At 42.9% G+C, this 23,185-nt stretch overlaps 1 protein-coding gene and 1 pseudogene across 3 annotated transcripts in view; one reads left to right on the forward strand and one right to left on the reverse strand.

The window, feature by feature from the left end:
- Nucleotides 1–5,070: 5,070 nt before the first annotated feature.
- The window catches only part of fanca (FA complementation group A), a 75,852-nt gene continuing 57,737 nt past the window's right edge, over nt 5,071–23,185 (reverse strand). Inside the window, exons 36-42 of one of the 2 annotated variants that reach the window (XM_079412168.1) lie at nt 15,749–15,893; nt 15,298–15,360; nt 13,293–13,389; nt 13,143–13,218; nt 12,931–13,063; nt 12,772–12,855; nt 5,071–9,696 (exon numbers count right to left, since the gene is read on the reverse strand). In XM_079412168.1, coding sequence (XP_079268294.1) covers nt 9,634–9,696; nt 12,772–12,855; nt 12,931–13,063; nt 13,143–13,218; nt 13,293–13,389; nt 15,298–15,360; nt 15,749–15,893 — 661 coding nt within the window. In that variant the 3' untranslated portion in view covers nt 5,071–9,633. The remainder of the gene's footprint in view (nt 9,697–12,771; nt 12,856–12,930; nt 13,064–13,142; nt 13,219–13,292; nt 13,390–15,297; nt 15,361–15,748; nt 15,894–23,185) is intronic. The other variant, XR_013783965.1, reaches the window with a different exon arrangement.
- On the forward strand, nt 5,709–9,015 carry LOC306866565 (zinc finger protein 276-like; annotated as a pseudogene). Its single transcript has 7 exons — nt 5,709–5,791; nt 5,898–5,981; nt 6,211–6,309; nt 6,518–6,593; nt 6,666–6,773; nt 8,624–8,723; nt 8,789–9,015. The product of its transcript is annotated as a zinc finger protein 276-like (transcript).

Here is a 23,185-nt window from a genome sequence, read left to right on the forward strand (position 1 = left end):
GTGACGATGATGAAGACTCTCTCCGAGTCTGTCTGTGAGATGTATGTCACTCACTGACACACACACACACACACACACACACACTGACACTCACTCACTCACTGACACACACACACACACACACACACTGACACTCACTCACTCACTGACACACACACACACACACTGACACTCACTCACTCACTGACACACACACACACACACACACACACACACACACACTGACACTCACACACACACTCACTCACTCACTCACTCACTCACTCACTGACACACACACACTGACACTCACTCACTCACTGACACACACACACACACACACACACACACACACACTGACACTCACTCACTCACTCACACACACACACACACACACACACACACACTGACACTCACTCACTCACACACACTGACACTCACTCACACACTGACACTCACTCACTCACTCACTCACTCACTCACTCACACACACACACACACACTGACACTCACTCACTCACACACACTGACACTCACTCACACACTGACACTCACTCACTCACTCACTCACTCACTCACTCACACACACACACACACACACACTGACACTCACTCACTCACACACACTGACACACACACACACACACACACACACACACACACACACACTGACACTCACTCACTCACTCTCACACACACACACACACACACACACTTGTTTCAAGCAAAAGCTCACTTAATTTTGACGTATTTTCTGAAAACAAGACAATAGTTTTTACTCGTCTAAACAAATCCTCCTTGATTTAAGAATTTTTAGACATCTGGGCTGGAAATAAGACAACAAATCGAAGAGAAGCATTTGTTTTGCAGTGTGTTGCTATACAATAGCTTTGAAATGAAATAATTATGTAAACTGTAATTTAATTTGAAACTAAATCCAACAAGAAGTGCTGGATTAAAATGAGATTTGAAGTTCTGGCTGATGATGTCAGCCAGAGTGAGTGAGTGCATGGACGCCCGCCTCCAGAGACAGCCTTGTTCCCAGCAGCCACTCTTTTGAAAAGTGCTGTTGAGGAATCTGCTTGAAATGGTGTCCACTAACATGAGCTGAAGACTGCGGTCATATTGCAGTGACCTCGTGGGCTAGAGATGCTGAGATCACATGACCTCTCTGTCACTGAATACATGCGGTCCAGCAGCGTTTAGGACTGGACGTACCTCGAGGGGTCAGTCAACTCTCCAGCTGCACCATTCTGGATAAACTGAGAATCACAATGTTTTGCTCTCAAATAGAGGATCACGCTTCTGAACTAAACTAAAAAATGGTCAAAATATTCATTGCTGCCGTCTATTTAAAAGTGTTTATTTTTTTATAGTGTTTTTATATATAAACATATCTTTAATAAACCAATTTTTAATATTAACATTTTGAAAAAGTTGTTAAAATGAATGATTCAATGACTCACCCAAATACTTCACTTGTTTCATTTCTGGATGAATGGGTGTTTTTGAACGAATCTGTTGAATGAATGATTCAATGGCAAACACATTGGGTCCCTTTCAGAAGGGAATGCTAGCGTGTTATTTCCTCCTACCCGGTTCCTTTGGAAGAAGGTTCTTCCAGGTTAAAGATGAGGTGCGCTGGTTCTAAGGTGGTTGTGAAGCAACGGAGGGTGGAAGTGTGAGCGGATGTGAAGGATGAGGCAATAGTGTGTTCGCTGAATAAACCTCATGTTTTATTTCATTTAACAGGGAGCCATAGACAATGTTTATATCCAAACTATAACTACATCTTTTTAACGATTTATCATGCAACTCTTTAACAAAGTGAAAAAAATGACTACACCTTCACTGGTCCTTCCTTTACTCGGTCATTCAAACATGTCTACGTCACTGCTGGAAGATTTGCAGAACACCACCCACATGTATACGCAAAGAAAAGGCCTAGCTTTTATTCTCGCTGTAGTATTGTTGTCATGGAGAGGCTGTTTCCACATTTGGTGAGGGGCATAACAGTCACACGATTGAGGTATTCGGCCAATCACAACGCACACAATGTACAGTATGTGGAAAATGTGTTTTTTGAACCTTAAACCACGTAAACATTGCATTATACCAAATAATGTTAATAGTAGCATCTCTATAAATGATCATGTTCTCTCCGTCAGGAACAGCAGCGAGGGCTCGCCGTCACAGGAAGGCATCACTTTATTCCGTGAGTACGTGTTCACAGACGTGTGATAGTTTCTGCGCTGTGTTCTCTTGTCTTATGGTCTGGTCTCGGGCAGGGTCACACATCACCTCCGAGAGACGCTGTCTGCACGGCCTGGTGTCGTGGGCTCACAGTCACGCCGAGGGGCTCTGCAGGTGGTCTGGGGATGCATGGACGGTCACACTTATGTGATGGACACCAGCGGCGCTCAGGCCGGATCAAACACTGAAACTCAGTGACGACAGAGCAAAGGCAAGCAAAGACGAGCTCCAGTCAGCATCCAGAGCCACGCGGCGAGGTCCGGTGAAGCTGCTGCAGCTCAGAATCACAGCAGCACTCCTGCAGAAGGTGAAGCGGGCCGAGAACCCACACAAAACACAGCCTTACTGCTTTAAACCAGTCTGAGGAATTCAGATTTTGTATTTATACGCACCAAGTTTGGCATTTTGACATTTTTGTTTGTTTTTGGGGGAAAAACATGTTACTTTATTTCACCAAAGATCAAGAATTACATTAGGTATTTGTAATTTGACTAATTATGTTCTGATTTCACTTCCATTTATATAGCACTGTACACAATTGATAGTTTGCCAAGCTCACAGAATACTGGTAAACCCTTTGAACACGGTTTTCACATCCACCTAGCAGTTTAGAGTTATGAGCAGTTTAGTTTCACTCGGTCCAATTCGATAACTCTGTACAACCACCAACAGAATTCAGTAGAAGGAAGTTAACCCGTTTAATCCCAAATTGTTCCAAATATCCAAATGATGTGTCTTCAGTAACCCTTTGAAATAATCTTTTTTTTTTTTTTTAGTGTTAAAAATTGTGTTTTATGGTCAGTCATAATTGTGACTGGTGGGATAAATGTGTATACTGAATTAGCATATTTCTGCAGTCATAAGTTTTATTTTATATATATATACACAGTTGCATGCGAAAGTTTGGGAACCCCTTGCAGAATCTGTGAAAATGTGAATAATTTTAACAAAATAAGAGAGATCATACAAAATGCATGTTATTTTTTATTTAGTGCTGTCCTGAGTAAGATATTTTCAATAAAAGATGTTTACATGTAGTCCACAAGACAAAAAAATAGCTGAAATTATTAAAATAAGCACATTCAAAAGTTTGGGAACCCTTGGTTCTTAATACTGTGTGTGGATACCTGGATGATCTACGACTGTTTTTTTGTTTTGTGATGGTTGTTCATGAGTCCCTTGTTTGTTCTGAACAGTTAAACTGAGCTCTGTTCTTCAGAAAAATCCTCCAGGTCCTGCAGAATCTTCAGTTTTCCAGCATCTTTTGCATATTTGAACCCTTTCCAGCAGTGACTGTATGATTTTGAGATCCACCTTTTCACGCTGAGGATGATTGAGGGACTCAAACACAACAATTAAAAAAGGTTCAAACATTCACTGATGCTCCTGAAGGAAACACGATGCATTAAGAACCGGGGGTGAAAACTTTTGAACAGAATGAAGATGTCCAAATTTCTCTTTTATAGAAATATAATTATAATATATAATATAATTTTTCCATTTAGTACTGCCCTTCTGACGCGACAGAAGATACTTGCATGTTTCCTGGAAGACAAATTAAGTACAATTTACATTGATCTTCAAATTCAAAAAATGTATCATACAGTTACTGCTGGAAAGGGTTCAAATATGCAAAAGATGCTGGAAAACTGAAGATTCTGCAGGACCTGGAGGATTTATCTGAAGAACAGTGCTCAGTTGAACTATTCAGAACAAACAAGGGACTCATGAACAACCATCACAAAACAAAAAAACAGTCGTAGATCATCCAGGTAACCACACACAGTATTAAGAACCAAGGGTTCCCAAACTTTTGAATGTGCTTATTTTAATAATTTCAGCTATTTTTTTGTCTTGTGGACTACATGTAAACATCTTTTATTGAAAATATCTTACTCAGGACAGCACTAAATAAAAAATAACATGCATTTTGTATGATCTCTCTTATTTTGTTAAAATTATTCACATTTTCACAGATTCTGCAAGGGGTTCCCAAACTTTCGCATGCAACTGTGTATATATATATAAAATAAAACTTATGACTGCAGAAATATGCTAATTCAGTATACACATTTATCCCACCAGTCACAATTATGACTGACCATAAAACACCATTTTTAACACTTAAAAAAAAAAAAAAAGATTATTTCAAAGGGTTACTGATGACACATCATTTGGATATTTGGAACAATTTGGGATTAAACGGGTTAACTTCCTTCTACTGAATTCTGTTGGTGGTTGTACAGAGTTATCAAATTGGACCGAGTGAAACTAAACTGCTCATAACTCTAAACTGCTAGGTGGATGTGAAAACCGTGTTCAAAGGGTTTCCCAAACTTTCACATGCAACTGTGTGTGTATATATATATATATGTATAGACAAAAATACAACAATCAACATTTTAAAATTACTTTCTTAAACATATCAAATTTTTATATTAGTGCTACCAGAATTATATTATCAATATTTTAACTTTTTAATTTTGAACTTTTAATTTAGTGCTATATTGTGTCATTGTAACATTTTAGTGCAACCTTCACTAGCAACTGCAATTGGATTTCTATTGTATACCGAAATGCACTGTTATCCCACCGGTCACTATTGTGACCATCAACATGTTTACTGATTCTGTGACCACACTCAATAAAACAGAATAATTGTGATTTCATATATTAATACTAGACACCTTAAAGATTGTGGACCAAACATCTGTGTCATATCTTTGTAAACATACTTTACTAGCCTTTTGTTTTGGCCCCTTAATGCAGTCATCATCTTCTCAAGGTGCAAACAGGAAGTAAATTGCTCTGGTCATGTGAAACTGCACATATTTAATTGAGACCCTTTATTTTTTCCAAATTGGCAGGAAATGCACTAAAACATCAGTCAGTAAGATTTCTTACGAGTTTTATAAATGAAAACCACCTTTACGGTCACTATTGTGACTGGTGGGGTTAAATGGGTTAATAGCCATCCACTCTATGATATTGTTAATGCAATCTGTTAACTGATCATTTGTAAATTTCATTGTCTTGAGGAAATCTAAATTGAGTATTGTTGGCATAATAATGAAAAAAAATTCCATGTTTTCTGAATTAAAAGAGAAAAGCAGAGAGGTCCTAACACTGAGCCCTGTGGCACACCATACTTTACATGTAATTGATAAGACATTTCTACATTTACGTAATTTGTTACTGGTCATATAATTATGACCTAAACCATACTAATGCCAGCTGACAATGAAATGTCAATGAAATTCTCCAGCCCATCCGAGAGAATGTTGTGATCCATGATGTCAACGGCAGCACTATGATCCTGTTGTACAAGAAGCGCGAGTCACCAGTTGTTTGTAACCCTGCAGTCCTGTCAAGACAGTTTATTTTTTAAGGTTGCATAGCATCTTCTGTTCAAAAAGACCGTGTGTGTGCTTGTGCTGTATCTTCTGCATGTAACGAGCGTTGTTCATATTTCAGACATGAAGTCCTGTGAGGAGATGGCCACTACAGTAGCACCACTGCTGATGGACGCAAATGATGCGGACAGTGATCTCTCAGACAGGTAGTTCATACACATTAATCCCCCAGATTCCCATGAACAATGCAAAAAAAACCCCATAAGATCTGTTGGTGAAGCAGAAGACGACATTTTGAGTCAATGTTTTCAGGAACCTGTTGAGTGATGAGGAATGTGAGGACAGGAGGAAGAGTGGCTCATCTGAGGACCGCTCATATCTGAACACTGACAAGCGGTAAATACACAATCAAGAGTTTAGCTGCCAAAGTAGCTCCAGAAGCTACAAATGATGATCTAAAATAGTGTGGAACTTGCTAACTGACTGAACTTCCAGGAAGCATGCTGGATCATGAGAGCAGAATTCACATGTGCACAGGATAGGTCTAATACATTCACGTCCATATGAATTTCCATTTCTGAAGACGGCAGATTTATCAGGAAGAATTAAAACATCTTTCTTTCAGTTGTCTCAATTCCTCAAAGAGCAAAGAGGCCAAGACGCTGGAACCCAAAGCCAGGAGGAAACCTGGACCCAAGCCTGGCTGGAAGAACAAGGCCGAGCGGTAAAATGACCTTAAATGTTGCTTTATTACATAACTCTCCTTCTCTACACAGATTCACAACGTAAGGTTGTTCAAAATGCTTTTGTCATCAGTGTGAGCGTTTAGCACTTTTAAACTGTTCACTAACAGTAGTCAAGTGATTCACATGAATCAAATCCATAAGAAGCCGAAGATGTTGTCTCATATTGAGTGATTGTGTGTCATGTAGAGAGGAGCTGCCCACCATCTACAAGTGTCCTCATCAGGGCTGTACGGCTGTCTACAGAGGAGCAGACGGCATGAAGGTACTGAGCGTCTCCTGAAACACCTGTCGACTGACATTAAGAGGTGAACTCACTGAATGTGTCCCGCCTCAGAAACACATCAAGGAGCATCACGAGGAGGTGCGGGAGAGGCCCTGTCCACATCCAGGCTGCAACAAGGTCTTCATGATCGACAGAGACACGTCAAACTCATCCACACAGGTAACGCCGGACCCTTCAGTGCTTCCTCTAGGGTTTTCCCCAGCTGTGGTGGCAGGACTATTTCCCATGGACCCCACCCAAGAACTCCGAAGTTAATTTATTTTAAATAAAAAAGACTAGTAAATAGTAATAAAATAAGAAGGAATAAATACATGACAAGCACCAACACAAACTAAAACTAAAAAAAGATATAAACGAAAATAACAGTAGGCTACTTTGTTTCAGGCATGTCTAAGTATAATATTTAGGTACTGAATTACTAAAGAAACTGAATAATCTATTCAACTGTAAAATAACACTGGATATTCTTCACTGTATGAATAAACTAATGACAGACAGCAGCAGGTTTATTTAGGCTGCTGTCTCTTTAAGAGCTCATGCACGGATCTAATATACGGTTACACGTGTTTTACTTCTCAACAGTTTACATTCACTTAATAGCCAATATACTGACCATGTTTAATATAAACCAACTGTTTCCGTGAGCAATCAAGACAGGCATTTTGACAATTTGTTTGGATTTGGCCGTTTACGTGCAAAAATGGTCTAGAAGAGAGCGGGCAAGTACTGTATTGAGTTCTCTTTCACCTTAAATCGTCAAGACTCAAAAAGCATGTGCAAACGATACTCTGTCATCGCGTTTCAAGCGTGAAGCATGCGGGAATGAGCAGATCCGTGTCCAATCCCGCGCCGAAACTCAAGTCCCACTCGGTCTCTGCTAATTCCTCAACTGTAACTGAACATGTAATAATTCAATGAAGTTCATGAGACGGCAGGCGCTGAAGACACCGTGAATGTCCGTGTGTTTGAGTTTGAGTCGTAGACAGATCATTCAGACACACACAGACTTCACTAGCCGTATTATTGACACTAGTCTAGATCATGATTCGATGTGTACGGCCCCACTTTTCATTTATTCACCCCACTTTGAGCCAGATAATCCCACAATTCACCACATCTATTGATAATACTTACTGATGTTTGCGAATAAAAAGTTAAATTTGGAGATGGAAAGACAAGAATTGTGATTATGGCTTAATGTGTCGCTTGATTTCATTCAGTATACATGAAGTCTCAAAGTCTGGTGCTGCTGCTCGGTTTACTGCCGTTACCGGGGAAACCGTTATTTCTGCCGGTCTGAAAGCGCCTCCTGCTGGCAGAGAATGAATCTAAATTTAGTTTTTGTTCAGACCAATGTGAAAATCCAGCCGTGTTTTACCCTGCAAACACAGAGCTGTAAATGTGAACTGGTGGATCGATAAGATGATCACTCAGAATAAAAATCTAAACACTAAACTTTATATTTTATTGATAATTGTTTAAATATAATTGTTTTTTTTTTTTAAAGGTTTAAAGGCTGAAATTTAAAGAGTATAATTTTAGAAAACTTGTATCTGAACTGCAAATCATGCTTTTTACAGTTTTAATGTGTTACTATAGACATTGCCCTCCCACGCTCATGTGCTATTAATTTAATTTGTGCAGGTCTTAAAAGGTCATACCCCCGGTTTCACAGACAAGACTTAAGCCTAGTCCTACACTAAAATGTAAGTCTGAACTGTTTCAACTGAAAGAAGCTTGCACTGATTTGATCTTAAAATATATCATTGACTTTGTTTTGTGTCAAGATGCAGCCCAGTAATGTTTTTTCTAAGGCATGTTTATAAAAATGACTTAAATGTCCTAATTGAACTATGGCCTATTCCTGGCTTAGTCTAAACCCTGTCTGTGAAACCAGGCCTTGAAGTCTTAAAGTGGAGCTTAAAGATCCTGCAAAAACCCTGATTAAAGCTGCACCACAGATCACAGTTGTGCATGATTGCAAAGAGCGAGTGTTGTGCTGTTGGCAGAGGTGAGGAACTACATCTGTGACCAGTGCGGCCAGACGTTCAAGCAGAGGAAGCATCTGTCGGTGCATCAGATGCGTCACTCCGGAGCCAAACCGCTGCAGTGAGTATGAGCCGCTGCACTGGCGACGGTGTCTCGGAGCACCGTTCACTGCATCTGTGTTTCAGGTGCGAGGTGTGTGGCTTCCAGTGCCGCCAGTATCAAGTATCACATGACTAAGCACAAGGCAGAGGCGGACCTGGAGTTCGTCTGTGTGATCTGCAGCAAGCGCTTCGAGAAGGCACACAATCTGAACGTGCACACGTCCATGGTGCATCCTCTCCTGCAGGGCAGTGGCGTTCCTGCCGCTCCAGACGCGTCCGCATCCCACATCAGCTGTGTGCTGGACCAGTGATCCCATCAGCCCTGCTCCGAGAGACGCTTTCACAGGAGCGGAGTAGTGTTTGATCCTCACGAGGAGGTTTAGAGTTGACAGAGCACATACATCCAGCCCAGTTTAGCAGACAAACGCTGAAGTCTGGAGTTCGATCCAGCGTTTCTGACTAACTCTATTTTCTGTGACATCTGCAGTGAGCAGCCAATCACACGAGACGCACAGAGCCGGGGTCAGTTCACACTCACGAGCGAGTCATTGCTGAAGATCACCAGATTCTTGAGAGGAACGTCATGAATTCAAATACATTTACAAGGCAGGAAGAAACCACACTGCAGCCGCAGAAGTTTAAGAAAACATCTGCCTGTATTAAAGCAGTGAATCACGTTTCTAAGACAACACAAGCTGTGTTTTATTCATCATACACTGCGCTCAAAAGAAGAAAAAAAGATGCATGTTTTTTAAAGACGTTTCTTCTGCTCATCGAGGCTCATCGAGTGGTTTTCTCCTGTCCTTTGACTCGATAGAAGCTCCTGACACACTCGTATGAAGGCAGTCAGGTTTTATTTTCATGCTCAGTCCTTTGAGAAGATGAATGTTTCTGATCAGGTGACCTGTGCTGTGCTTGTGTCCGGCGTCTCATGTGAAGCTGCGGAGCGCCGCAGAGATCTCTGGGTCCAGCTGCTCGTATTCAGACTGCAGCTGCAGGAGACACACAGGCACGCAACACATTTACTGGCAGCTAATAACAGCACTGATTAATCATTTAACACTCAGAAACAGCAGACATGAAGCAGGCTGTCCTGATCAAGTCATGTTGGGGTTTGTCTATAATAAACAAATACATCTCATTTTAGCTGTTCTCGTATTTCTTAAAGGGAGAGTTCACTCATTAACCCTCATGTTGTTCCAAACCTGTAAGACCTTCGTTTATCTTCAGAACACAAATTAAGATATTTTTGATGAAATCAGAGAGCTTTCTGACCCTCCATAGACAGCAAGGGTCCTAACACGATCAAGACACAGAAATGTAGAAAGGACATCATTAAAATAGTCCATGTGACATCAGGGGTTCAACCGTAAATGTTATGAAGCTACGAGAATATTTTATGCGCAAAGAAAACAAATCTATATAGTGTGCTGTGCTTCCTCTGCTCTCACGCGGCAGACGGGATGAGGAGGAGAAGAATTGCTGAATAAAGTTATTTTTGTAGCTTCACAAAACTACAGTTGAACCCCTGATGTCACATGAACTATTGTAATGATGTCCTTTCTGCGTTTGTGTCTTGATCGTGGTAGGAGCCTTGCTCTCTATGGAGGGTCAGAAAGCTCTCTGAGTTCATCAAAAATATCTTAATTTGTGTTCTGAAGATGAACGAAGGTCTTTTATCAGACCTGGCAGTGTCTTGCACACTTCCTGTGGACTACAGACGCTCTGAAGTGGATATTATGTCCGGTCCATAGTAATACAAGTAATACAGTTTTCTTATAATTAATGCAAGAAAGCTCTTGTTTTGAACCCGCAGACACATGGAGGCTGGTAGTGTTTATTATTGGAGTTACTTCACCCAATCCATGCATCTCTCGGCTGCAGTTAACACTGTATAATTACTCCAGTACAGTAAATCAAACTCATCCAGCTGCTCCGTGACACGGGGGTAATGCACAAAACTTGATTTGCATTCTCTTTAGTCACATGGCAGAAAAAAAGAAAAGATTTAGGCTGGAATGGCAGCATATGATCCTTGGTCTCTATCCAGTTTCATGCTCCAGCAGGTGACTGCCAACCTTTGGCGCTTTTCCACTGCGGGGTACGGCACGGCTCAGTTCGCGTTTCCACTGCAGTTTAGTACCGCTTTTAGGGTGGGTGGGATTATTCACGTGGCGTTATAGTTGTGCCTTAAATCTAGCGGGTCTGTTGTGTCTTGTGCCGCAAGTTCAATGATGTAGGCAGTGACGATTCTCTCCGGCCAATCAGTGATCAGCAGAGTTTACACGTCATGTTTTAGTAACGGTACAGCTCGCTTGCAACCTCGGCCGAGGTGGTACTAAAAAAAAGTACCCGGTACTGTACCCAGTGGAAAACCCCCAAAAGTGTGCCGTACTGAACTGTACCGTGCCATACTTTGCAGTGGAAAAGCCCCACTTGAGTACCATGGATCTGCCATTTAAAACGCTATTAAAAAAACTCCAGTACACAAATTAAAAATCCAAAAACTTCTGTAGGCTGTAGAAAAAAATGGGTTATCATGTGTCTACTTCAAATTTCTTTAGAGAGAAGTATTATTTTTACAGATTGGCCATTATTTTCGGCTATAATCACATGTAAAGTGCGTTTCATTCATACTGGAAGCCAGAGGGCGCCTTTGCGTACAAAATCCATTTATGCGTCACAGAAGTAATAGAACTCATGAAGCTCCAGGAAATCCCTAATGTGGACAAAAGCATTATAACTAACTGAATAAAAGATAGAAACGCTTGGAATGATGAAACATGGAGAATAAACACTTGACTGCGACAATGTATCGTTTATCGGTGTTCTTAAACCCCCTCTAGTTTCATAAGTATATTTCTAATGCTAAACGACAGCCTTTATTACAGTATAGAATATAGATTTCTGTGATAAGCCACATCAGATCACAAAAGGATGTTCTCTCTAACATTCGAATGGTGTTGAGGAATAAAAACATGTAATGAGAAGCATTTCTAAACCTGTTGTCCAACAAAAGAGAACAAGTCATCACAAGAGAAGATGTTTAACGTGTTGCTTTTTCAAACATAAGCAGGGAGGCGTTTCCTCATCTCAGCGCGCACAAACAGAGCCAGTCTGGAGAGAAATAAAGGCTGTGTAGTTTAGAGTGACAAATCTTACCAGCGTACTCTGAGGTCAGAATGAGTACTGGTTGGCAGCTCTGTGCGTCTGATCATTTAATCACATGACACAAGCGCCACTGGACAGTGTGAGTGTGAGAGAGTGAGAGAATGTGTGTGTGAGTGTCTGTGTGTGTGCGTGTCCGTGTGTGCGTGTCTGGGTGCGTGTGAGTGAATATGTAAGTGTGTGTGTGTGTGTGTGTGTGTGTGTGTGTGTGTGTGTTTGTGTCTGTGTGAGTGTGTGTCTGTGTGCGAGTGAGTGAATATGTAAGTGTGTGTGTGTGTGTGTTTGTGTCTGTGTGAGTGTGTGTCTGTGCGAGTGAGTGAATATGTAAGTGTGTGTGTGAGAGTTTGTGTGTCTGTGTTCTCAAGGAGTTGGTAACATCATTGTTTCTAAAGGAATTAAAGTCAAAGCTTCACTGTTAATAGAGAAATGCGGCACAATGGTGGTGATTCATACATACACAGCCTCTCTCTCTCTCTCTCGTAAATGAACAGATGAATTACACTTTTCTGAGATTGAGTATTGAAGTGGAGATCGCTAAACTGCATGCTAACCGGTGTTTTCAGAAAGCAAGCGTGTTTATCCACAGCGGAGAGAGCGCGTGTACTCATGGTTACCAGGTTGACAAAAACAAGTAACACTTAGCAGATATATCCGTATTGCGCGAGTGAAGCTCTGTTTCGGGGATTACTCTTTATATCAGGCAACCCAGGTGTGTTCCTCTGCTGCAGCCAGATTAAACCTTGTTGTAGCCTATATATTATGCTCAATTCGTTATTTTTTTAGAAACCTGGCACATTTCTACTCCGTTTTAAACTGTGTTCTTGTATTCAAATTAAGTGCGGCCCACTGCTGCACATGTGCCGTGATATCAGTACGGAGACTGTACAGCACTAGTGTACCTGTCTGCTCTGGCCGGGCGTCACACAGTCTGGGGAGCTGAGGGAGATGCTGCTCATCAGGATGCTCCGGGCCTGCAGCAGCACCTGAGACAGAGGACAGAGGTCAGAGGTGAGCTACAGCTGGCTGAGAGCGAGCGGGAGTGCTGGGACGGATCTGACCTGCTGCTGCTGCTGCTGAGGGCCGCTCAAGAAGAGTCTGCTGAGCTCTCTGTACGACACCACAGCGCTGTACAGGAACCCCGGACACCGGGCCGCTGCCGCCAGAACCTCCGGCTCCACGCCACTGAGCATGCTGGGAAATCAGCACAGCAAACCGCCATCAGTACAAGAACACGGGAGTGTCTAGACTCAAATAAAGAGTGTCCTCTCACCTGTAAAAGGCAAGCGGCATCAGTCTGAGAGTCTGCTGAGACGCCACACGAGACAGGAAGTGAGGCAGTCTGTGATCTGGAAGAGAAGAGCATCACAGCTGTAACAGCTGGAGTAACACAGACAGATACAGCAGCGTCACGCCTTCACACCTGATCCAGACCCATCAAACAGCAGCAGCCAATCAGAATCATCCACCAGATGAGCGAGGAGACACACGCTCACGTCTCGGACACGCTGCAAACACACCTGAAAACACAGCAGGATTTTTAAGCTCAAATTTAAGACTTTAAGATAGGGGTGGGCGATATGGGAAAAATATCATATCACGTTTGTTTTTAGAAATATCACGATTCACGATTTTATCACGATTCTTTGTCATGTTGGTTTTACTATTTTGGTTTTACAAGTTGTCTGAGCATTACAGCCAAACTAGAAAGACAAAGATGCACGGCAGATATTTAGGCCAAAGTGGGCGAAGATAAAAATCTGTCATTATTTTATCTTTCTTATTAAAAAATAAGAACAAAGATACACATTACAAATACATATAATATACAAATAAAACAATCAGTGCTTTATTTTCAGGTACAATAGGAGTATTTAGCAGAGCATTCAATGAGATTGAACAAGTATAAAAATAAAACACTAGATAGACTGATTCCTAAAGCAACTGTATTAAAGATTTTCAGTCAAGAATAGTGAGGGATTTTTCTCTGTTTTTTGTTGTTTTGTTAAATTAATAGTTCCCCCAAAAACTAAATATTCTGTCATCTGTCTGTCAATTCTGTCATAATGCTTTATTTTTATGCCATCATTTACTCTTACATTTAATGAGTTTCTTTCTTCTGCTGAACATAAATGCTATTTTGAAGAAGGTGGAAAACCAAACAGCTGCTGGTCCTCAGTGACTTCCACAGGATTGTTCTTTCCTATCAAAGTCCAGTGGACCAGCAACTGTTCGGTTACCCTCATTCTTCAAAATATCTTCTTTTGGGTTCAGCACAAGAAATTAATAGAGGTTTGGGACAACATGCGAGTGAGTAAATAAAGACAGAAATTAAATTTTAGGGTGAACTATCCCTTTAATAACAGTCGACAGCATGTTTAGTGTCCTGTCTCTTTAAGAACTGCACGCATCCGTTTCTCTCTTAACTATTTACTTTCATTTTAGAGATAACCAACTGAGTCTGTATATAAACCTTGTGTTTTGACAGTATTAGCGCAAAAGATAAGTTAGTTGAGTAATCAGGCGCTGTTAGACAGGCTTTTAGTGCGTGCTTCAGGTGTATGCGCTCAGAAAAAGCTCAGACCAGCGCGCGAATTAAACATTTAACCAGCAAGACTTGTGCAAATAATGTAGTTTTGCGATCGTGAATAAGTGCAGTGTCCTGTCAGAGTAACTCTACTGCTGTATGTGGTGTTGTACAGTATATAGAGACCGCGGCGCCAGAACTGTATTTGATATAATGTGTGCTGTAGCACGATACTACCATATTTCTTCAAAAGCAGATCGTGGAGACATTTTTATCGTCCACGATCTAAAATCGTAATATCGCACACCTCTACTTTAAGACCTGCACAAATAAAATTAATAGCATATGGCCGGTGTTGGGCAATGTCTATAGTAACATTAAAACTGTAAAAAGCATGATTTACAGTTCAGATACAAGTTTTATAAAATTATACACTTTACATTTCAGCTTTTAAACATTAAGAAAATGGAGTCAAAAGTATTAATTATGCCAATTTAAACAATTATCAATAAATTATTATGAATACATTTTACGGTTTAATGCATTATCTTCTTATCGATCCAAAAACAACTTCGAACAAAACGACTGGTCTGAACAAAAACAACAGGCTTATTGAAAATGCACATTCATTCTCTGCCAGCAGGAGGCGCTTTCAGAACAGCAGAAATACAGTGGTTTCCCCGGTAACGGCAGTAAACAAAGCAGCAGCAGCAGACTTTGATATAAGCAGCGCTCATATTCCATGAAATCAAAGCCTTTTGAAGTTTAATCACCATATTAAGCCGTTTCACAATTCCGGTCTTTCCATCTCCAAATTTAAGACCTCTTAAAATCATAATTAATACTTTCTTGTACCCTCCCGTATCTGTGTGTTTGGGGTCATGTGAGTGCTGAGTGATACCTGTTCATTCAGATGAGCGCAGATCAGCTCCATTACACTGAGGACAAACAAGAAGAGCAGAACCTACAGGAAACGAGAACAGCGTTACATCACACCAGCAGCAGCGCCGGCCACGACATTACATACTGATGCTGCTCCGTTTGTGGAGAGGACGACAAAGTGACACTTTTCCTTATCCGCGATAGCTAATCAAATCAAGGAAAGCATGTTTTACCATTCTGCAGTCTTTAATGATGAAAATGTGTAAGGTAAGATATAAGTAGCTAAACATTTAATATTTCACAACTAGAATAGAAATGTTTAACAAGCAACAGTAATATCCGGTGATGAAATTTGAGGGTTTTGAACTGAATACGTTTGAGAAATCATTTACATGATAAGTGAATGTGATGAGTTAGATTAAAACTGTGGTGTGGGGCAGAAGTGGCTAGAGCTGTGAGATCAAGCAGACCTGTCTGTCCGTCTCCAGCAGCTGTGTGATGAGTTTATTAACATCCTCCGCCTCACTGTCTGACCTCCTCAGAGAAGTGTGCACACACACCGCCAGCAGCCACGACGGAGCCGATGGCACGGGCCACACACACCCCGCACACACCCTGAGAGAGAGAGAGAGAGAGAGAGCGTCAGTCACACACTCAGAGAGAGAGAGAGAGCGTCAGTCACACACTCAGAGAGAGAGAGAGAGCGTCAGTCACACACTCAGAGAGAGAGAGAGAGCGTCAGTCACACACTCAGAGAGAGAGAGAGAGCGTCAGTCACACACCCTGAGAGAGAGAGAGAGCGTCAGTCACACACTCAGAGAGAGAGAGAGCGTCAGTCACACACTCAGAGAGAGAGAGAGAGCGTCAGTCACACACTCAGAGAGAGAGAGAGCGTCAGTCACACACTCAGAGAGAGAGAGAGAGCGTCAGTCACACACTCAGAGAGAGAGAGAGCGTCAGTCACACACTCAGAGAGAGAGAGAGCGTCAGTCACACACTCAGAGAGAGAGAGAGCGTCAGTCACACACTCAGAGAGAGAGAGAGAGCGTCAGTCACACACTCAGAGAGAGAGAGAGAGCGTCAGTCACACACTCAGAGAGAGAGAGAGAGCGTCAGTCACACACTCAGAGAGAGAGAGAGCGTCAGTCACACACTCAGAGAGAGAGAGAGAGCGTCAGTCACACACCCTGAGAGAGAGAGAGAGAGCGTCAGTCACACACTCAGAGAGAGAGAGAGAGCGTCAGTCACACACTCAGAGAGAGAGAGAGAGCGTCAGTCACACACTCAGAGAGAGAGAGAGCGTCAGTCACACACTCAGAGAGAGAGAGAGCGTCAGTCACACACTCAGAGAGAGAGAGAGCGTCAGTCACACACTCAGAGAGAGAGAGAGCGTCAGTCACACACTCAGAGAGAGAGAGAGCGTCAGTCACACACTCAGAGAGAGAGAGAGCGTCAGTCACACACCCTGAGAGAGAGAGAGAGAGCGTCAGTCACACACTCAGAGAGAGAGAGAGAGCGTCAGTCACACACTCAGAGAGAGAGAGAGAGCGTCAGTCACACACTCAGAGAGAGAGAGAGCGTCAGTCACACACTCAGAGAGAGAGAGAGCGTCAGTCACACACTCAGAGAGAGAGAGAGAGCGTCAGTCACACACTCAGAGAGAGAGAGAGAGCGTCAGTCACACACTCAGAGAGAGAGAGAGAGAGCGTCAGTCACACACTCAGAGAGAGAGAGAGAGCGTCAGTCACACACTCAGAGAGAGAGAGAGCGTCAGTCACACACTCAGAGAGAGAGAGAGCGTCAGTCACACACTCAGAGAGAGAGAGAGAGCGTCAGTCACACACTCAGAGAGAGAGAGAGCGTCAGTCACACACCCTGAGAGAGAGAGAGAGCGTCAGTCACACACCCTGAGAGAGAGAGAGAGCGTCAGTCACACACTCAGAGAGAGAGAGAGAGCGTCAGTCACACACTCAGAGAGAGAGAGAGAGAGCGTCAGTCACACACTCAGAGAGAGAGAGAGAGCGTCAGTCACACACTCAGAGAGAGAGAGAGAGCGTCAGTCACACACTCAGAGAGAGAGAGAGCGTCAGTCACACACTCAGAGAGAGAGAGAGAGCGTCAGTCACACACTCAGAGAGAGAGAGAGAGCGTCAGTCACACACTCAGAGAGAGAGAGAGCGTCAGTCACACACTCAGAGAGAGAGAGAGCGTCAGTCACACACTCAGAGAGAGAGAGAGAGCGTCAGTCACACACTCAGAGAGAGAGAGAGCGTCAGTCACACACTCAGAGAGAGAGAGAGAGCGTCAGTCACACACTCAGAGAGAGAGAGAGCGTCAGTCACACACTCAGAGAGAGAGAGAGCGTCAGTCACACACTCAGAGAGAGAGAGAGAGCGTCAGTCACACACCCTGAGAGAGAGAGAGAGCGTCAGTCACACACTCAGAGAGAGAGAGAGAGCGTCAGTCACACACTCAGAGAGAGAGAGAGAGCGTCAGTCACACACCCTGAGAGAGAGAGAGAGAGCGTCAGTCACACACTCAGAGAGAGAGAGAGAGCGTCAGTCACACACTCAGAGAGAGAGAGAGCGTCAGTCACACACTCAGAGAGAGAGAGAGCGTCAGTCACACACCCTGAGAGAGAGAGAGAGCGTCAGTCACACACTCAGAGAGAGAGAGAGAGCGTCAGTCACACACTCAGAGAGAGAGAGAGCGTCAGTCACACACTCAGAGAGAGAGAGAGAGCGTCAGTCACACACTCAGAGAGAGAGAGAGAGCGTCAGTCACACACTCAGAGAGAGAGAGAGAGAGCGTCAGTCACACACTCAGAGAGAGAGAGAGCGTCAGTCACACACTCAGAGAGAGAGAGAGAGCGTCAGTCACACACTCAGAGAGAGAGAGAGAGCGTCAGTCACACACTCAGAGAGAGAGAGAGAGAGCGTCAGTCACACACTCAGAGAGAGAGAGAGCGTCAGTCACACACTCAGAGAGAGAGAGAGAGCGTCAGTCACACACTCAGAGAGAGAGAGAGAGAGCGTCAGTCACACACTCAGAGAGAGAGAGAGAGCGTCAGTCACACACTCAGAGAGAGAGAGAGAGCGTCAGTCACACACTCAGAGAGAGAGAGAGCGTCAGTCACACACTCAGAGAGAGAGAGAGAGCGTCAGTCACACACTCAGAGAGAGAGAGAGAGCGTCAGTCACACACTCAGAGAGAGAGAGAGAGAGCGTCAGTCACACACTCAGAGAGAGAGAGAGCGTCAGTCACACACTCAGAGAGAGAGAGAGAGCGTCAGTCACACACTCAGAGAGAGAGAGAGAGAGCGTCAGTCACACACTCAGAGAGAGAGAGAGAGAGCGTCAGTCACACACTCAGAGAGAGAGAGAGAGCGTCAGTCACACACTCAGAGAGAGAGAGAGAGAGCGTCAGTCACACACTCAGAGAGAGAGAGAGCGTCAGTCACACACTCAGAGAGAGAGAGAGAGCGTCAGTCACACACTCAGAGAGAGAGAGAGAGAGCGTCAGTCACACACTCAGAGAGAGAGAGAGAGCGTCAGTCACACACTCAGAGAGAGAGAGAGAGCGTCAGTCACACACTCAGAGAGAGAGAGAGCGTCAGTCACACACTCAGAGAGAGAGAGAGAGCGTCAGTCACACACTCAGAGAGAGAGAGAGAGCGTCAGTCACACACTCAGAGAGAGAGAGAGAGCGTCAGTCACACACTCAGAGAGAGAGAGAGAGCGTCAGTCACACACTCAGAGAGAGAGAGAGAGAGCGTCAGTCACACACTCAGAGAGAGAGAGAGAGCGTCAGTCACACACTCAGAGAGAGAGAGAGAGCGTCAGTCACACACTCAGAGAGAGAGAGAGAGCATCAGTCACACACTCAGAGAGAGAGAGAGAGCGTCAGTCACACACTCAGAGAGAGAGAGAGAGCGTCAGTCACACACTCAGAGAGAGAGAGAGAGCGTCAGTCACACACTCAGAGAGAGAGAGAGAGAGCGTCAGTCACACACTCAGAGAGAGAGAGAGAGCGTCAGTCACACACTCAGAGAGAGAGAGAGAGCGTCAGTCACACACTCAGAGAGAGAGAGAGCGTCAGTCACACACTCAGAGAGAGAGAGAGAGCGTCAGTCACACACTCAGAGAGAGAGAGAGCGTCAGTCACACACTCAGAGAGAGAGAGAGAGCGTCAGTCACACACTCAGAGAGAGAGAGAGAGAGCGTCAGTCACACACTCAGAGAGAGAGAGAGCGTCAGTCACACACTCAGAGAGAGAGAGAGAGCGTCAGTCACACACTCAGAGAGAGAGAGAGAGAGCGTCAGTCACACACTCAGAGAGAGAGAGAGCGTCAGTCACACACTCAGAGAGAGAGAGAGCGTCAGTCACACACTCAGAGAGAGAGAGAGCGTCAGTCACACACCCTGAGAGAGAGAGAGAGCGTCAGTCACACACTCAGAGAGAGAGAGAGAGAGCATTGATTGTATTGATCTAGAGAAATATTAAGATTGTTGAATTTTTACATTTGTTGACAAAATGAAATCATTAATTATTACAATGTGGAACATACAAGGTATTAACTCATCCAGTTTTGGTAACAAAACCCAAACCTCAGATTTCAGAAAAAACATAACAGATATGGACATAATAATACTACAGGAAACATGGCGCAAAACTGATGAAGTCACTCTTTGTCCCCCAGGATACTGTGAAATATTTTTATCCTCTAGAAAACATGAAAAAATCACACGTGGAAGAGATTCAGGGGGGATCATAATCTGGCACAAACAAGAAATTGACAAATACATCCAAACAATTAAAAAAGAAGCATCACACATCTGGCTCAAAATCAACAAGCACCTTACCCAAACCACTAAAGATGTTTTCTTATGTGCCGTCTATATTCCTCCCTCTGAATCTCCATACTATAACGAGGAGATCTTTGAATCTCTCCACAGTGAAATTAACCACTTCCAGGCCCAGGGAAGTGTGTTGATCTGTGGAGATCTAAATGCCAGGACAGGATCTCTTCCCGACTACACCACAGATAACGGGAATAACTACATTTTTGGACAGAGCTTCCCACAAAACACTGTAAACTTCCCAAGAAATAACTCTGATGAGCAAGTGAATAAAAACGGGAAGCTTCTGCTGGAGCTCTGTCGAAGCCTCGATCTGTACCTCGTCAATGGCAGGGTGAGAGGGGACTCTCTTGGAAGGTACACCTATAGTTCATTTCATGGTTGCTCAACGGTTGATTACATGATCACAGATCTAGATTCATTCTCTTTCAGAGCATTCACAGTCAAACCTCTAACACCCCTATCAGACCACAGTCAAATTACTCTATACCTAAAAAGAACAACAAATACGAGCATACACTCACAGCCCAGTAAGCTGTACAACATTAGAGAGAATTACAGATGGGCACGAAACAGCACAGAAACATATGTGACCGCAATTGACCATCCAAACGTATGCTTACTTATAGACAACTTTCTAGGCAGAATTCATCCTCGCAATCCAGATGGTGTCAATCTAGCTGTAGAGAACATCAATTATATATTTGAATATTTGGCCAATTTATCTAACCTCACATCCTCTAAGAAAATCCATAAAACCACACAAGAAAATGAAAAATGGTTTGATTTAGGCTGTAAAACCATAAGGAAAAAATTAAGACAATTATCAAATCAAAAACATAGACAACCAAACAATGCAGATTTACGCCATCAATATTGTGAAGAACTTAAACAGTATAAAAGTACACTCAGAAAAAAGAGAGAACAGTACATCAAAAATCAGCTAAAAACTATTGAGGAATCCATAAATTCAAACAATTTCTGGGACAACTGGAATTCCCTGCATAAAAAACATCCTGAACAAGCAGCCATACAAAACGGAGACACCTGGAAAAATCACTTTAAACAACTTTATAGTGAAATTATAATGACCCCAGAACAAACCCAAAAATATGAAAAAATGATTCCTATGGAACGTACAATTGGTAAATATCAAAACCCATTAGACTACCCCATTACAGAAAATGAACTGATTGATCAAATCCAGGCCCTAAAAAACAAAAAAGCAAGTGGTGCAGATGGCATCCTCAACGAAATGCTCAAGAACACAGAGCACAAATTAAGATCGGCTCTACTAAAACTGTTCAACTTGGTTCTGAGTGTTGGTCATTTCCCTGAAAGCTGGAACCGAGGACTCATAACGCCCATATTCAAGAGTGGAGACAAATCAGACCCAAACAATTACAGAGGCATCTGTGTGAGCAGTAATCTGGGGAAGCTGTTCTGCAAGATCATCAACACAAGACTTGTACACTTCCTTACAGAGCACAATGTCCTCAGCAAAAGCCAGATTATAGAACAACAGACCACATCTTCACCCTACACACCCTGATCCACAAATACATTAACCAAAACAAAACCAACATATTTGCTTGCTTTGTAGATTTCCAAAAGGCCTTTGATTCAATTTGGCATGAAGGTCTGCTGTCAAAACTTCTAGAATCAGGTATTGGGGGTAAAACATACAATATTATAAAAACAATGTATTCAAACAATCAATGCGCAATTAAAACTGGAAATAAACGAACAGAGTTCTTCACTCAAGGGCGGGGTGTGAGGCAGGGCTGTCCACTATCACCGACCCTCTTCAATATCTACATTAATGAACTGGCAAAACTCCTGGAACAATCAGCAGCACCTGGCCTCACACTACATGACTCCAACATTAAGTTCTTGCTGTTTGCAGATGATCTGGTTCTGCTGTCTCCAACAGAAGAGGGTCTACAGCAGAACCTGGACATCCTGCACAAGTTCTGTCAGACCTGGGCCCTGACTATTAATCCTAACAAAACCAAAGTACTAACATTTCAGAAAAGACCCAGACTTCAGGGAAAGAGACACAAATTCACCCTTGGTACGACCAATATTGAACATGCCACAAACTACACATACCTCGGGCTGAAGATAAATGCAACTGGTAAACTAAATTTGGCTGTGAATGAACTGAAAGAGAAAGCAAGAAGGGCCTTTTACGCCATCAAAAAATCTATCCAAATTCAAATACCAATTAGAATCTGGCTCAAAATATTCCAATCAGTCATAGAACCTATTGCATTATATGGCAGTGAAGTGTGGGGTCCTCTCCTAAATCACCAATTTGAAAAATGGGACAAAAATCCTCTTGAAGCCCTGCATGCTGAGTTCTGTAAGAGCATCCTCGGAGTACAGAGGAGCACACCCAACAACGCATGCAGGGCAGAATTAGGCCAATACCCTCTACTAATGCACATTGAGAAACGAGCCATCACATTTTGGAAACACTTAAAAATGAGCGACCCCAACTCTTATCATTTTAAAGCCCTTAAAAACCATGAAGTGAACCCTGAAAAAAGTCCCCTGATTCAGATGGTCCTGAAGCTGCAAACACAGACTAACATGACTAACATCCAGCAGCAGGACACTCAAATAATCAGCCACAACATTTGGCCCAACCAAATTATAAAAGAACAAAAAGAAAGTGATCTAACCTATTGGAAAGAAACAACAGAAAAACAAAGTAAACTTGAATGTTATTTGGCCCTAAATAGAGATTACACAACTGCAGAATATCTGAGTACAGTGAAAGACTGTAAACTAAGAAGACAGATGACGAGGCACAGACTGAGCGGTCATACTCTGACTATAGAGACGGGCAGATATCGACAGCACTGGCTGCCCAGAGAGAGCCGCATCTGTCCATACTGTACTCATGGAGAAGTGGAGACAGAGCAACACTTCCTCACCAGCTGTCCTAACTATCAACACATTAGAGAGGCATTTTATCCCAAATTTGAAACACTTTACCCTGACTTCAAAATGTTAAACAAGAAAACACAACTTCAGTATTTA

This window comes from Barbus barbus (genome assembly GCF_936440315.1).
Source record: "Barbus barbus genome assembly, chromosome: 48".
Taxonomy (NCBI): domain Eukaryota; kingdom Metazoa; phylum Chordata; class Actinopteri; order Cypriniformes; family Cyprinidae; genus Barbus; species Barbus barbus.